The sequence below is a fragment of the Cynocephalus volans genome, chromosome 3 (assembly GCF_027409185.1).
Source record: "Cynocephalus volans isolate mCynVol1 chromosome 3, mCynVol1.pri, whole genome shotgun sequence".
Classification (NCBI taxonomy): domain Eukaryota; kingdom Metazoa; phylum Chordata; class Mammalia; order Dermoptera; family Cynocephalidae; genus Cynocephalus; species Cynocephalus volans.
In genome coordinates, this window is record NC_084462.1 from 66,454,274 (window position 1) to 66,469,834 (window position 15,561).

The 15,561-nt window shown below is 52.7% G+C and overlaps 1 protein-coding gene across 4 annotated transcripts; it reads left to right on the forward strand.

The window, feature by feature from the left end:
• Positions 1-5,446: 5,446 nt before the first annotated feature.
• STOML1 (stomatin like 1) lies at positions 5,447-14,286 on the forward strand. 4 transcript variants are annotated; one of them, XM_063090592.1, is made up of 7 exons: positions 5,447-5,579; positions 7,126-7,232; positions 8,333-8,482; positions 8,801-9,004; positions 12,016-12,211; positions 12,692-12,904; positions 13,416-14,286. In XM_063090592.1, exons 1-7 carry the CDS (start codon positions 5,447-5,449, stop codon positions 13,607-13,609), a joined length of 1,197 nt encoding a protein of 398 aa, XP_062946662.1. In that variant the 3' UTR covers positions 13,610-14,286. The 4 variants fall into 4 exon arrangements, with proteins under 4 accessions (XP_062946662.1, XP_062946664.1, XP_062946666.1 ...); XM_063090594.1 differs by having other exon boundaries at positions 12,695-12,904; XM_063090596.1 differs by lacking the exon at positions 5,447-5,579 and adding an exon at positions 6,315-6,446.
• Positions 14,287-15,561: the final 1,275 nt, after the last annotated feature.

Genomic DNA, 15,561 nt, shown 5'->3' on the forward strand with positions numbered 1-15,561 from the left:
CATCTACTATAGCGGCTCCTGCCTTTCGTACTCCTTCCTCCAGAAAACTGCTGCCGTCAGTAAACCAGGTGGCTTCGGCGTCCGTCAGAGGCTGATCTGACAAGTCTTTCTGCCATCCATGTGCCTCAGCAAGCACTTGTTGGCAGTCATGGATAGGAGGGTCGAGGTCCGGGTCTGGTAACAATGTGGCTGGATTTAAGCTCGCTGGTGGAGCAAAAGTAACCCGGTCTGAATTCAGTAACAGAGTCTGATAGTGAGTCATGCGAGCATTTGTGAGTCAGGGTCGGGGGGCTGGCAGACAATGCTCTCTAAGGCATGAGGAGCCAAGATTATTAAATTCTGTCCCATAGTCAATTTGTCAGCATCTTTTACTAAAACTGCGACTGCTGCTATTATTCTGAGACAAGGTGGCCACCCCGAGGCTACTGGGTCTAGTTTTTTAGACAGACCTGCTACAGGTCTTTTCCAGGGCCCTAGTCTTTGAGTCATGACCCCCTTTGCAACCCCCTTATTTTCTGCCACATACAGGTAGAAGGGCTTAGTCACGTCGGAGAGCCCCAAAGCTGGTGTGGACATTAAGGCCATCTTAATGTTGTCAAAAGCCTGTTGCTCCTCTTTTCCCCATTTGAAGGGCTGCTGTTCTTAGTGAGGGGATATAATGGGGCTGACATCTCAGCAAAACCAGGTATCCACAGGCGGCAGAACCCAGTGGTACCTAAAAATTCTCTGACTTCTTGGGTTAGAGGGTGGCGAAATGTGAAACATTGTCTCTTTTCTGGCCTCAGACAACCATCTTTTCCCGTCTTTAAGAAGGTACCCCAGATAACTGACCTTTCGCTTGCAGATCTGAGCCTTTTTGGTGGAGGCTCGATAGCCCAGTTCTCCCAACTCCGTAAGAAGATGCTTTGTTCCTTCCAGACACAGTTCCTTGTTGGCCGCCGCCAGGAGGAGGTCATCTACATATTGCAACAGAGTTACCTGGGGATTAGAGGCCTAGAACACAGCCAAGTCCTGGTGTAGGGCCTCATCAAAGATGGTGGGCGAGTTTTTGAATCCTTGAGGCAGGCGAGTCCATGTGAGTTGCCCTGTTAGGCCAATCTCTGAATCTTTCCACTCAAAGGCAAAGTAATCTTGACTTTTTACAGTCAGCGGCAAACAGAAGAATGCATCTTTGAGATCCAGTACCGAATACCAGGTACTGTCTGGAGGTAAAGAACTTAAAAGATTATAGGGATTAGGGACGGTGGCATGGAGGTTGGCCACACGTTTGTTTACCTCTCGGAGATCTTGGACCAGTCGATAGTCGTTAGTCCCAGGTTTTCGGACCAGCAGCAAGGGCGTGTTCCAGGCTGATTGGCACTTCCGTAGGATCCCCAGCTGGAGCAAACAGGCAATGTGGGGTCAGATGCCTTCACGTGCTTCTTGGGACATCGGGTATTGTCGGACAGCTATAGGACTGGCTTGAGCCTTCAGCTCTACGTGGACGGGGGACCGGTTTTTAGCCTTCCCTATCCCTGTAGTTTCTGCCCACGCCTGGGGGTAGTTTTCTAACCACTAGTCCATCTGTCTGGTCTCCTGCCCTTGTTTTTCAAACAATTGGTATTCATCTTCTAACCTGAGAGTTAGTATCTGGAGAGGCTTTCCTTACTGATTTAGCACCCGAGGTCCCTCGGGGTTAAAATGAATTTGAGCACCCATTTTGGTGAGGAGGTCTCTTCCCAGCAGTGGGTAGGGACTCTCAGGAATGACAATGAACGAGTGGGATACCTGGCCCATGCCTAGGTCCACTGTTCTTCGGGTAGTCCATGGGTACTGCCTGTACCCTGTAGCCCCTTGTACCCATGACTTCCCCTTGAGAAGAGGTCCATTTGCTCATAGTAATACTGAATTTTCGGCTCCAGTGTCTACCACGAACTGAGTGGGCTTCCCCTCCACTTTTAGAGTTACCCTGGGTTCAGGGAGGGGGTCCGAACCCCGTCCCCTCTAGTCATTGACCTCCTGCAGGGCCAAGACTTTGGGGCCCTGAGGCTCTTTCTTTTTCCTGGGGCAGTCTCAGACCCAGTGTCCTTTCTCCTTACAGTACGCACATTGATCCTTTGCCAGGGGTCACTTTTTGTTGCCTGATACTGTCTTATTAGGCTCCCTAGCCTCCCTGACTACAGTGGCCAGAGTTTTGTGAAAATTTCTTTCTTAGCGCTTTTCTCTGTTTATTTCTTTTTCTTCCTCTGACTCTCTATTATGATAAACTTTTTCAGCCACCTGCACTAATTCCCTCAATGACTTATCTTGCAACCCTACAAGTTTCTGCAGTTTCTTTCTGATGTCTCTGCTAGACTGATCAATAAAAGTAACTGTCACAGTAGCTTTGTGCTCCTCACTACCAGGATCATATGGGGTAAACTGATGGAACGCCTTCATGAGTCTTTCCAGAAATGCTGACGGAGACTCATTGGGTCCCTGGATCACCTCTCTTACCTTAGTCAAATTGGTGGGGCGTTTTGCCGCCCCTCGGAGACCTGCCATTAGAGCCGGGCGATAGACCTTTAGGTGCTCCCTACCTTCTGTCGAGTTAAAATCCCAGTTTGGTCTGATCAACGGGAATCCTGCATCTATAACATCAGGGAGGAGGGTGGGTTGCCCATCGGCTCCTGGAACGTTCTTTTGAGCCTCCAGGAGGATCCGTTGTTTCTCCTCGGTGGTGAACAGGACCTGGAGGAGCTGCTGACAGTCATCCCAGGTGGGCTGATGAGAAAAGAGAAGGGATTCTACAAGGTTAATGAGACTTTGGGGGTTTTCAGAGAAAGGGGGATTTTGAGATTTCCAGTTGCAAAGATCAGAAGAGGAGAAAGGCCAGTACTGTAAGGGCTGGTTGCCCTCTTCATCAGGAAGGCCATAAGCCTGCAGGGGGAAGATATGGATTGCCTCTGGAGAGGCCACTCATTTACTGCGTGTCCCTTGAGAAGGTCCTCCCTTGGATTCATTTTCTGGTGGGTCCTCTGGTGGATCTGATGGCCGGGCTGCCTGTAATTGGAGAGAAGGAGGATAGGGAGGGGGAGGAGGATCAGAAAGAAGCCAGTCTGGGTCGGTGGACGGCAGGACCTCCAGTTTCTTTTTTATTTCTCGGAGAGCAAATACAGCCGTTGGACCTGTTAAGGGAACAAAGGGACAGACCCACGGAGGAGGATCCGTGACTAGATCTTCCCAGACAACGATATAAGGTATCTGGTCTGGGTGACTTTCAGAACTGAAAATTCTCCTTTTTACTGCTGTAATCAATGGCGGAGAGAAGGAACCTTCAGGGGGCCAGCCAAGTTGGAAAGTCGGCCACTCCGAAGAACACAGTGTGGCCCATTTATTCCTTCTAACCTGCACAGACAAATTATTAGCTCTGTCCTTTACATCAGTCCAGTATTTTAGAGTCAGACTTAAAGGGGTTGAGACAGTCTGCCCCATGTTGCCCCAGAAAATTATCAGTCCCCACACACACGCAACCAGACAAACAAAAAACAAAACACTGACGAGCCCCTGCCATGGGCGCCACAACCAGATTATCAGAGAAATCGGGTGGGGTCTCCTTCCTAGAGATCTCCCGTGGAGCTGAACTTGTTCGTCTCCCACAGAGGAATCTGGAGCATCCTCCAGGATTCCTGTGGCCGTGATGTGTTGGTACCTCTACCCGCTGCTATGACCACTACAGACCGATGGCTCCGCCTCAAAGCCTCAGAAAATCCGAAACCAGATTACAGTAAACAACAAGAAGACTCTTAGACAGACACAGCAGACAGACAGAGACAACCACGGTACCTGCTGCTCGAGCAATCCTCCGTTCTCTAGTCTCTGGTCCCGGAGAGAGCGAGCTTGATCCTGGAAGAGCCCCCAAAAATGTAAGATCCGTGCACCATGCACAAATCCCACTGACTGGGATGGCTCACTTCACATAGACCATGAGACTGAGACCGATGCAATTAAGCAAGAGGGACTTTATTCCAGCATGCTGGGGTCACCTTGTCTCCTGGACAGAAGCGACCCCCAGCTTACAATTTAAGCACCTTTTATACAGTTTTTCTGAATAGATCTTTGTGACAGGATGAGTTGTTGGTTATCTATGGCGCCTTTAGATTTACAGGTGGGCTTTAGCAGGCTGGTACCCCGATAAGGAACAGCACATTTCTCAATCGTTTATCTTCCCCGGGGTCTGGCCAGGTGGCCTTTAGATAAGGAACTAGTCCGTTCCTGGAACCGGGTGGGGGACATTCCCTTCCTTGGAATGTTTAGTGTGCTCGGGCCTGACCTTTGTATGGCCCCTCAGAAGCTGCTTTACTTAGGCATTTGTCACAACACTGCGTATACTAAAGTTATATTTTTCTACAATTCCCCTACAATTTCCTACACCAGTAATCTGAATAAGCCTTCCAATCCTTGCACCAACTTTTAGACTTTCAGGTCAATTTTTTAATATGAGAGGGCAAGTTGAGCCTGGCCTGTTGGTAACAAGAGGCCTGAGAAGCCTGCTCTACCCCCAGCTGGTCAGTATCTCCAGGCCTTTAGAAATTAGGCCACCAAACTAGGAAAAGCCAAATATGGTGGGCAGCCATGTGCAGAAGGGACCTGGCAGTGGGCTATGGCTGAGGGGCTGAGAAGCCTGAGGCAAGACTAGGAAAGCCTTATGTTTCTTTGCTCGCTTTGGAAGACAGCCTGCTCCCAGCCTGCCCCAGCATCCTGGTGTGACAGGATTACTTCTCAGAGTAAAGTCAACATTTACATTTGGGTTTTCTCAAGCCATGGGGAGGCAACTGGGTGAAGGGGTGTGCAGTTCTGGACCTGTAGGACTGAGGATCTCACCTCTGTGACGCTCTGGGGCCCCTGCCCTCACGGGTGTGTTATCCCCACCTTCTTACTCTGCCGTGCTCTCTGAGGTCTGCACATGAAATTTCTTTCTTTTTGTGCAAAGTTTAGGCCTTCCCGCTCCACCTTGACCACAGTAATACAGCTACACCATCATTTGACAAATAAGTACGGAGATCTGCGGGCCCTGCTTGCTAGGCTGTGGGGACCCTGGAGAAACCTTAGGTCTAGATAAGGCACGCTCCCTCCAGAGTGTGAGTTTAGAGAGGGAGCGTGAGAAGTCTGGTAACGACATCTCGATTCTGGACAAGATCAGCTCCTGATATCCTCAAGGAACAGGAGGCGGTGACCCCCGCAGGCTACCGGGAACTCAAACCAGGGCTCCCCCGCGCAGCGGCCGCAGTTCGGTCCTCCCAGCGCAGGGGGCGCTGTGTACAGCGGGAGAGGCCCCGGCCTGCCTCCCGCTCCTGCGCTCGGGCCGCCATCGGTGGCCGCGCAGGGGAAGGCGGAAGCGGCGGCCGGCAGGGGCGGGGTCGTGTAGGGGCCGGCTGGTCTGGGCGGCGCTGTCCGGAGGCGCTGGGCGTGTCCGCTGTCAAGAGCCATGCTCGGCAGGTCCGGATACCGGGCGCTGCCTCTAGGGGATTTTGACCGCTTCCAGCAGTCGAGCTTCGGCTTTCTGGGCTCGCAGAAGGGCTGCTTGTCCCCGGAGCCGGGCGGCGTGGGGCCGGGGGCCGGTGAGTGGCCGCCCAGCACGGCGGACCCTGGGGGAACCGGACGGCACCCCCAGGCCCGAACTCTCTGCCTCTAAGGAGTCGGCCGGCCTGGCACCCTCGCACACTAGGAGGAGGGGCCGAGAAGGAGATAGATGTGGAGAAGGGGCTGGACGGGGAATTGGCGTGCTTCCTCTGATCCGCCCTCCCGAGGGTCACGGGTGTGAGGTCCCAGAGCCAGCTTAGCTCCCATCTTCCAAAACCTCGCCCCACCACATTTCTCCTCGGTTCTTAGTAGCCCTTTAGGCCTGGGCAGAGGTTTCAAGTTCCAATTTTGCACGTAAAGAACTGAGGTCTAGGAAGAGGAGGTCACCAGCACCATAAAGACACTTGCTGCAGAGAAATGGGAGAATATTCATCCTGGGAACACCTCAAGGATCCCGGGGACTGGGTATCTCCATGTTTGCTAGTGAAGATGTGCACGCTTGAAAGGCAGGTCCTCAGCTGCCATTGTGGCTGCACTGGCCCTGCCTTGCTCCAAAGCCTTCTATGGCCCACAGGCCAGATCCCACACTCGTCAGCCAGAGCACCAAACCTTGGAGGATTTGGTTTCTCCCTGGCCCTCTTGTACTGACAGCTGCCCCTATCTGAGGGTTCCTTTCCTGCAGAGGCCGCTGGATCAGAGCCAGACAGGAAGTAGAGCCTCCCTGCCCTGGGGCTTAGAAAGCCCAGAGGCATGGACTTCCTAGAAGGACAGAGTGAAGGCTCCTGGCTACTTCCTGTCCAGAGGTGGGAGTAGAAGAAAAACAGATAATAATCTTTTCCCATATTCTGGGCCTGTCTCAGCTCTACTCCCATCCTGTGCTCCTAGAGCCAGGACCTTTGGCTCAGGTAAGCCTCATCATCCTATTCCCCCCCCCCCCCCCCGCACCCCCCACCAAGTTGCTTGAATTGAAATATGTGTTTGACGGTCCTTAGGGCATTAAAATGGGATGAGGAAAGAAAAGAACATCTTTGCAAACATCTATGGCTTCTATTGATTAGCTACTAATGCATCCTTTTAGGCTACAATATTATCTCCATAAGGACTCCTTGAAAGTACACTTCTGGGGCTGATGGTAGAGGAGGAATGTGTTATCCCAGCAGCATTCAGTTGAACCCAGCACATGTTTACAGATGCCCAGGTACTCCTGGCTCTGCCAGCTATGTGTAGGGAATATAAATTAGACAAGGGGATTGATCCCTGCTCAGTCCTATAAGGAGAGCATCACATGGCTTGGGTTCTCAGATTCAATGGCAATTGCCTAACAGAGAATAAGGCTTTGTGGGGGCTGTTGGACTTGTGACAGATTAATTTTGATGTATGGGAAAAGAGAACAGTCCCTAACTAGCTCCTGCCAAAAGATAAGGGGGTGTTAGGCAGGGAGCCAAATTGTAAGCCCTGAGAAGGAAGGAGCCTCTGAAGGGGAAGGTGGGCAAAAGGTACACTTGACTGAGTTTACTCTACTTGCAGTTGTGCTTCCAAGGCCCTATTGGCTTTACTTGACTGCTTCTGCTCTCTTGCCCCCAGATGCGCCCCAGAGCTGGCCCTCCTGCCTCTGCCATGGCCTCATCAGTTTCCTGGGGTTCTTGCTGCTGATGATCACCTTCCCTGTTTCTGGCTGGTTTGCCCTGAAGGTAAGGCTGGCTGGGTCAGCCCCCAGGATAGTTGGGCCACACCGAAAGCTTTGGCATTGGTGAATGAAATCCCCATTCTCTGCCCCCTTATCCTAAATATGATATTATTATACCTCTGAGATGGACAAGGCAAGGATTGTTCATTCCCATCTTTCAGAGGAAGAAGCTGAGGCTCAGACTTGTCCAAAGTCACACTGGGAGTAAGTAAGGGGTAGAAACAAGACTTTCCGAATTCCCAAGTCCTCGGATCTGGACACTGACTTTAAGGTACACACAGATATCTTTGCCAAATCAACCTCCCTTTGGGTTAGGCCGATTTAGAAATGAAAACACCCAATTTGGCCCAGCAGGTAATGCATAATAGGAAATCAGGCCTCTTTTTCACAGGGGTGGTACGAGTGGGAAAAGGATGAATAATAAAGCTGTAGTTGAGCGTCACACCTGAAAGCTGCGGTGAAGGTGGAAGCCCAGGCAGACCTTGCCCTTTGTGAAGCCCTAGACAACAGTCAATTTCTCTAGAAAGCCTCTGGGTTTGGTGTGGTCTGGAAGGGTGATCCTTAGGTGATCCAAATCCTAGTTCTAAAATTGCCACTGAAACAAATGCTGTGTGACCTTGGGCAAGTCACTTTGCCTTCCTGGCCCTTCATTTCTCAATTTGGACATAACTGTTTCTTTAAGGGCTCCAGGGACCTGAAACTGGCAAAGCCCTTTGCTCTGGGGTGTTGTTAGAGCAGCCCAGCCTTTTCTCCTAATTAATCCAGGGCAGACAGTGTCCTGGTTCTAGTCATGTCTAGCTTCAGACCACAAAGATGAAAAGTTTCTCTGAGGATCAAGTCAACACAGTGTGGTGGTCGAGACACATGGCCTTTGGAGCCATTCAGAACTGCATTCAAATCTTGCCTGTTTCACTTATGGGCTGTTTGATTTTTAGGAAATCACTTAGCCTCTCTGAGCCTTGGTTTCCTCATCTAAAAACAGAGCTAAGGATACCTGACTGTGATCAAGGTGAAGGGGAGAGCGGGGAGGTAGGGACCTGAGCAAATGTCACTGGCCAGCCTAAGCTGACCACTTGTAATCCTTTCCCTTGCTACTGTGAACAGATCGTGCCCACCTATGAGCGGATGATCGTGTTCCGGCTGGGCCGGATCCGTACCCCCCAGGGGCCTGGCATGGTTCTGCTCCTTCCTTTTATTGACTCCTTTCAAAGAGTGGATCTGAGGACACGAGCCTTCAGTGTCCCTCCCTGTAAGGTGAGAGGCTTCTCAGTTACCCTGGACAGAGGGAGTGGGGCTTGTGCAGAATGTATTGTGGGGGTACCAGGACTTTGGCCTATGAGTAGCCATCTAGTGGAGGTGAGGAGGAAAAGGGGTAAAGAGACCAGAAAATTAAGGATGGGGGCTAGGAGTACATTCTTGCTTTATACATGTAAACCCATGTACTTGGGGGTATCATTTTGTCCTCGAAGAGCTAACTGCCAGGCAGTGAGTCAAACAGGGTTGTCCCATTGGGCCTGAGCTCCCTGCAGCCCCAGTTCCTTGAGTGTCTTCTCTCACGGCCTCCTCTAACAGCTGGCCTCAAAGGATGGAGCTGTGCTGTCTGTGGGGGCCGATGTCCAGTTCCGCATCTGGGACCCTGTGCTGTCGGTGATGACTGTGAAGGACCTGAACACAGCCACGCGCATGACGGCACAGAATGCCATGACCAAGGCCCTGCTTAAGAGGCCACTGCGGGAGATCCAGATGGAGAAGCTCAAGATCAGTGAACAGCTCCTGGTAGGCAGTTCCCCACAGGATAGAGCTTGGTGGCTGGCACCTGGGCCTGGCTCTGCCTGCCAGGTCACTTTGAGCAAAGCACCAGATTGCTCTGGGCCTCAGTTTACCATATGTTCAGGAGTGTACCACCTTCGAAGACCCAGTGGGCTGGGTGGGGCTATAAGTTGAGGAGCAGAAGGTGTGCACAGACCATAGTGATCTTGGGCAAACATGTCCCTGAGAAGGGGAAGTGGCCCTGGCAGAAATTCTTGGGTCCCTGTCTCTGACTGCTGAGGTTTCACCCTCCACTGCTCTACAGTGATGACACTAAGTGTCAGGGGCCCTCCGCAGTCCCCATTCAGGCCTGACTCACAGGGCAGGAAGGTGGGTGGAATGAGCAGGGCCCCTCCCAACCCAATCACCTTCTGGGGAATTCCGTGCTCATGCTGCACATATTGTGGTTTTGGAACAGAACAAAGGGACATGAGGATATTTGGATCTTTTTCCTGCCTCTTCTCCATATATATGAGAAATTACCTATGCTGGAATTTACCCTTCTGCTACAAGATGGAGTAGAAATAAAAACTCATGCAGCAGCATGTACCTCGCAGCCATGCTCAACTTGTGCTTCTGGCCCGTTATGGGAATGTGGGTGATGTGTTCCCACACTCCCCACAGGAGAGGGAGTGTGATAAATGCCAGTCCTGGAGGTCCTCCATCCCTTTAGCAAGTAAATCAGTGAGCAACTAGCTGGGTGAAGTTCCTGAGAAAGTGCTCTTTGCAATTATAACAGTAGCTCTCCCTTGCATAACATTTTATGGTTTACAAAGTCCTTTTGCCTGCCCCAGTGTGTTAGTTTCACGTTTTTACTGCAAGAGGGCCAGTATTACTGTTTTATTGGAGGGAAGAAACTAAGGTTCAGAAATGATTGGACTTGCCTCTAAGAACCATGGTCAAGAGCAGAGCTGGGCCAGAACCAGACCACCTGCCCTCCGACCACCAATCCAGTGCTTGATCCAACACAACTCAGAATAACAAGTTGGTAACAATTTTTCTTCATAAAACCCCATCCCATTTTAATTCACCCTTAGGGAGAGAAGTGATCTCAGCCTTCTCACACATTGCTTTAGTGTGAGAGAGGCAGTTTGGGGAAATCAGTCCCACAACAGGATGTGAAAGTCATTTAGGGCCCATTGCCCAGACTGAGTTGGCACCTGGCAGAATGGGGTCAGTGCCTGTGGTTGAAACGGTATCTCAGGAAATCCAGCACACCTCCCTCAAGCTCTGGTTCAGGCAGACATTTCTTTTTCTCACTGCCCCTTTGCCTACTTTTCATCTGGAGGGATTGCAGACCCCCTCCCTCCACTCTGCTGTACCCTCCTTAGTGGCTTACCCACCCCTAACCCACTCGTGCTCCAGGCATCTGCTTCACCCCTACACTGCTCTCCTCCAGCCATCCCCCACCCCCACCCCCTCACTGTCTGCAGCAGGCCTTGCCTCTTCATGCTCAGGACAAAAAACTCTAGGACAAGAACCTCTCAGCTTCCTCCAGCTTCAGCCCTTCAAAACCATCTGCATCTGTGCTGTTTTTCCTGCCTCATGTCCTGCCTGCTGCCTCTCTCTCAGCCTCATCCCTGCACTGGGCAGTGCTCTGGGCCCCACCTCCTATCCCAGGACTCCTTCCCTCCCTGGATAAAGTCTGTCTCTCTCCTCTGCTTTCTGCATAAAAACATGCTCTCCCTTTGCCCTAGCCCCCCTCTTGCTCTCACCCCTCTCCCCTTTTCTTCTGCAAGCCTTCCTTCTCTCCCCTCCCATCCTTAGTCCAAGCTTCCCCCAGACTCCTGACAAAGTGAACCCATCCTTCTCTCTCTCCCTCTCCCTCTCTGTCTTTCTTTTCCGTTTTCCACATTCCTGCATCTCCTCCTTCCTCCCTATCACTCCAGGTTACTGCTGCTTGTTCTTCTCTCCTTCGGTTTCCAGGTTCCCTTCACTGGCTTCTTCTCATTTGTGACCTCTCTAGGAGAGCTTATTCATCCAGGGCCTTTTGCTACCTCTAGACACCAATTATTCCCAACCCACTGCTCCAGCTCTAACTCTCCTGCACCCCAGACCCATTTTCCCAGCTGCCTGTTGGGCAGTTGACTGTCTCATAGACACCTCGAGCTTACAATATTTAAAAAAAAGTAGTTATTATTCCTCCCCTCCCAACCCTCTGTGTGTCACTTAGGTGAGTGTCACGCTTATGATTCATTCAGGAACCCATGCTGGAAACCTGACTCCCCACTCCTCCCACTGCCCTCCCGGGGCATGGCCCATCCAGACGTCCTCCAAGCCTGGTGGCTGTGCTTCTCTAGTGCCTTGCTGCAGCTTAGTAGGGTTTGGAGAGTTGTACCTCCCTCAGTGTACCTTAGCTTCACAGCCCCCACCACCAAATCTGCATCATTTCTTGCCTACAGTTTGAAACAAGCCTTAGTTGGTCTCCATGCCTCCTTCCTCAGCCCCCCAATCCAGTGTCCACACAGCAGCCAGCAGGAGCTTTCCAAAAAGCAAGTCTGCTGTTGCCTCCCTGCTTAACTCCTCTTTGCAGCTCCTTGTTTCCTCAGAATAAATCCAAGTGAGCAGGAACAGCCCACCTCCGACCCCCTAGCTGTCTTCAGTCCTCTAGCCCACACTTGAGGCCCAGCTGGATGGAACCACGGTTACTTGCAGTTTCCCTAGCATCCCAGGTTCTCCTGTCTGGGCTTTTGCATGTGCTGTTCCCATTGCCTGGACCAGTCCCCTCCACTTAGAGAATTCCTCCTCCTGCAGGCATCACTTCCCCTCTGCTGGGTGCTCACCACCTCCCTTCCTCCTGACTAGCACTTAGCACAGCTGGGTTGTAATTGCCCTCTGCCTGCGGTCCCACGCTGGGAACTTCTCAAGGGTGGGTGTGGCGCCTTTTTGTCCGTGTGTGGCCATCCCAGCCTGCCCAAAGAAGATGCTCAGGAAAGGTTTGTTGAATGAATTCCATTTCTCCCCACGCTGTCCTCCAGCTGGAGATCAATGATGTGACCCGGGCCTGGGGACTGGAGGTGGACCGCATGGAACTGGCAGTGGAGGCCGTGCTCCAGCCACCCCAGGACAGCCCAGCTGGGCCCAGCCTGGACAGCACCCTCCAGCAGCTGGCCCTCCACTTCCTGGGAGGAGGCATGAATTCAGTGGCAGGAGGTGCCCCCCTACTGGGGCCAGGTGAGAAGCTTCAGAGACCTGGGTGGAGGTGCTCACCAGCTTGGTGCTCAGCTTGGTGTCTTGGCACAGACTTTGCTGCTTGCTCCTGTAACCAAGCACCTCTGTGCAGTGGACACCCTGCCCGGCTGTTTGGCCAATGCTGATTCTAGAGCTGTGCAGAGCTAAGGCAGTGAGTGGAGCCCAGGTAGCTGTGAGTGTGTACAGGCCTTTGGCAGCCTCCATGGGAGGAGGTGACAGCACTAGAAGGGTAGCTGGAAAGAGAATTTTATACCTGAGGCTGGAGTAGCTTAGAAATGTTTGAGGGTTTAAGCTGAAAACTCAGGGTCAGCTTCTTAGCAGAGGAGGAAGTTGAACAGAGGCCTGAAGGGAATATAGGAGGAAACTGCCACAAAAGGTGCAGAGTCCACAGTGACCCTAACCTTGGCAACACATTCACTCTTTTTCTCTGCCTCCCTCCCCAACCCTGTTGGCCATCCCCAGCAGACACCTTGGAGATGGTGAGCGAAGTTGAGCTGCCTGCCCCTCATGTTGGTGCTGGGCCCAGCCCAAAGCAGCCTGTGGCTGAGGGGCTGCTGACTGCTCTGCAGCCCTTCCTGTCTGAGGCCCTGGTCAGCCAAGTCGGGGCCTGCTACCAGTTCAATGTCATCCTTCCCAGTGGCACCCAGAGCATCTACTTCCTGGACCTCACTACAGGTGCGACTCTCTCCCTGCCCTCTCCTTCCCACCCAGGTTGCTTGAACTCCCCCCGCCACCCATGGTTGTTTGTTAGACTGTGCCTTGCTCCTGTCAGCAGTTTGGGGTGAACCCACTGTAGTCAGGGGCTCAAACATCATTTCCAGATGATGATTATCCAGGCCTGGGTCTCTCTCCCATCAGCAGGACAGCTCAGATAACTGGGCTTCCAATTCCAAGAGCCCTGCACATGTTACAGGTCCAGCATGTGCCAGGCTCTGTGCTGAGTGCATTTTGTGCATTATCTCACTTACTTTCACCATGAGCCTGTGATTCAGAGGTTATCGTCATCCCCGTTTCACAGATTTGGAAACTGGGGCTCCAAGTGGTCACACAGCCAATAAGACTAGAACCCAGGGTATTACAACCTGAACTCTTAACCAGTACTCTCCACTCTTCCCAATGGGACATGCTCACCCTCTTCCCCCGTAGCTATCCCTCTACTGATACTCAGTTTTCTTTCCCCACACAGGGCAAGGAAGAGTGGGACATGGGGTGCCTGATGGCATCCCCGACGTGGTGGTGGATATGACAGAGGAAGACCTCCAGGCCCTGTTATGCAGAGAGCTTCGGCCCCTGGGGGCCTACATGAGTGGGCGGCTGAAGGTGAAGGGTGACTTGGCTGTGGCCATGAAGCTGGAGGCTGTCCTCAGGGCCCTGAAGTAACAGCCTTGGCTGACCATTCACAGTCTAACCCCATGCCTGGCACCAAGCCAGGGGGGGGCCTCTTGGAGGAAGAGACATTGGCCTGCACTATGGAGAGTTGAGACCCTAAGAAGTTTCAGGCCCAGCCAGGAGCCCATGGATGGAGGCTGAAAGATGCTGGAGGCCGGGAGAGGCAGAGTCAGGCTGCCCTGCACTTCTCACCTGTTGTGGTTCTCTGGACAAGCCTTTGCCCATGTCTGTCTTCAGCTGAGTGCCCAGCCCTGGGCGCCCAGCCCTGAGCTGGGTACACAGTGTGGTGACAGCAAGAGAAGGCTGAAACTGCTGTCTACCTGACTGACAAGAGAGGCAGGACCCACAGACACAGCCTGCCAACAGTTGCTTTGGTCCCCGTGATTCAGACTCAAAGCTCCAGGGGTGGATCAGAGAGGGTGGGGAAGGGAGAAGGAAGGCAGCCTTCAAGAAGAGGGATCTGGGAATCTGGCTGCCTTCCTGGGGGGTGGGAGAGGGCAGCATGGGAAAGACCAGGCCTGCTGCTCCCTGTCCCTACTCCTGGGGACATCTTGACTCATGTGCCAGCTCTATCTTGCATGCCAGAGGAGCTGGGGCCTAGGGCAGCATGAAGGAGAGCCCTGCCATTCGTACTTCTTTCCAGAGGTTTGAAAACCGTGGACAAATAAATGTGGTGTTTGCAATGCATAGGAGAGAAGAAGCAAAATGGGGGCCATGGAATGGGGTGCTCTAGGAGGGTCCACCAAGGGAAGCCCCTGCTGCTGGCCCAGGCAGGGACCAAGGCCCTGGAGGCTGACACAAGCCCTTGCAATATTTGAAGTTTTCTTTCTTCCTGAGTGTCTCAAAGCCCTTGGGGATCAGTGGTGGGCAGGGTGGGAACTCTCTGTTCCTCTTTATAGTTGTTTTGCCAGGAAAGAAAGGCATGGGCCTGCCAGAGCTGGTCCTGCAAATGTATTAACTTAATGAGGGGCAGAGTGGGAGGCTCATATCACATTCAAGAGAGGAGTTGGGGCCACTCTCAGCCTCCCCTCCTACCACACCTGAGGTCACTCTTTCTCCACTGGCTGAAAGGAAGGAAACTGGCATCCAGGCCTGGCCCCAGGCCCATCCCCAGGAGCTCAGCTGAGCTTTCTGCTCCCAAACCCCAGGACCCGAGACAAGGAGCCTCTGATTTCTCCAGTGCTAAAAACAAATATTGCTTCGTGGAGAGACTTGCAGGGAGGCACAAAAGTCAGAGCCTCCCCTTTGAAGAACACCCCGCAGCTCATCCTCCGACACCAGGCCTTTCCTCCTCAGGGCTCTCTCCCCTTTCTTGGCACCAGGCTCTGTCCAGTTCACCCCCTGTCCCTGTCAGTGCCAGACGCTGCCTTGTCCCTCCTGTAAATCCTCTGTGTCGCCCGAAGCATCTTCCTAAAGCTCCGCACAGTCCCTGCCTCCTCACCATCCACCGGGGTTCAGATTTCAGCCCTAGGGCCCTCCCTAGAGCCCCAGCCTGCTGTACCTGCTGCTGCCCCTCTCCCTCACCTGGAGGCCTCTCCTGGGCCTTCCCAGGGCTTTTTTTGGGTTAGGGGGAGGAGTGCGGAAAGGACTGTCTGTTCAAAAGCTTTCCTTCCAATCCCCATGGCCACATTACTGCCCCTCCTGAGGCCTAGTGAGAAATGGTCCTCTATGCTGTCACCTGGGCTCCCCTCCACTTCGCACTGTCATTGCATCCATTTCCCACTGTCTGAGTTACTGTTCTTCACATACGTGCCTGCCCTCCCCACTGGACTGTGAACTTCATGCAGAGAGATTCATCTGTGGAGTCCCTCCATTGCTACTTACACAAAGTGCAAGTGGGAAAAACTCCAGGCATCTTCCCCATGAAAGCTGGCACTGCTCCTTGGTAGGAGGGGGAGGGCGGCAGCAGCAAAAATGAGATTGTAAGTAGGGAAAACTGAAAC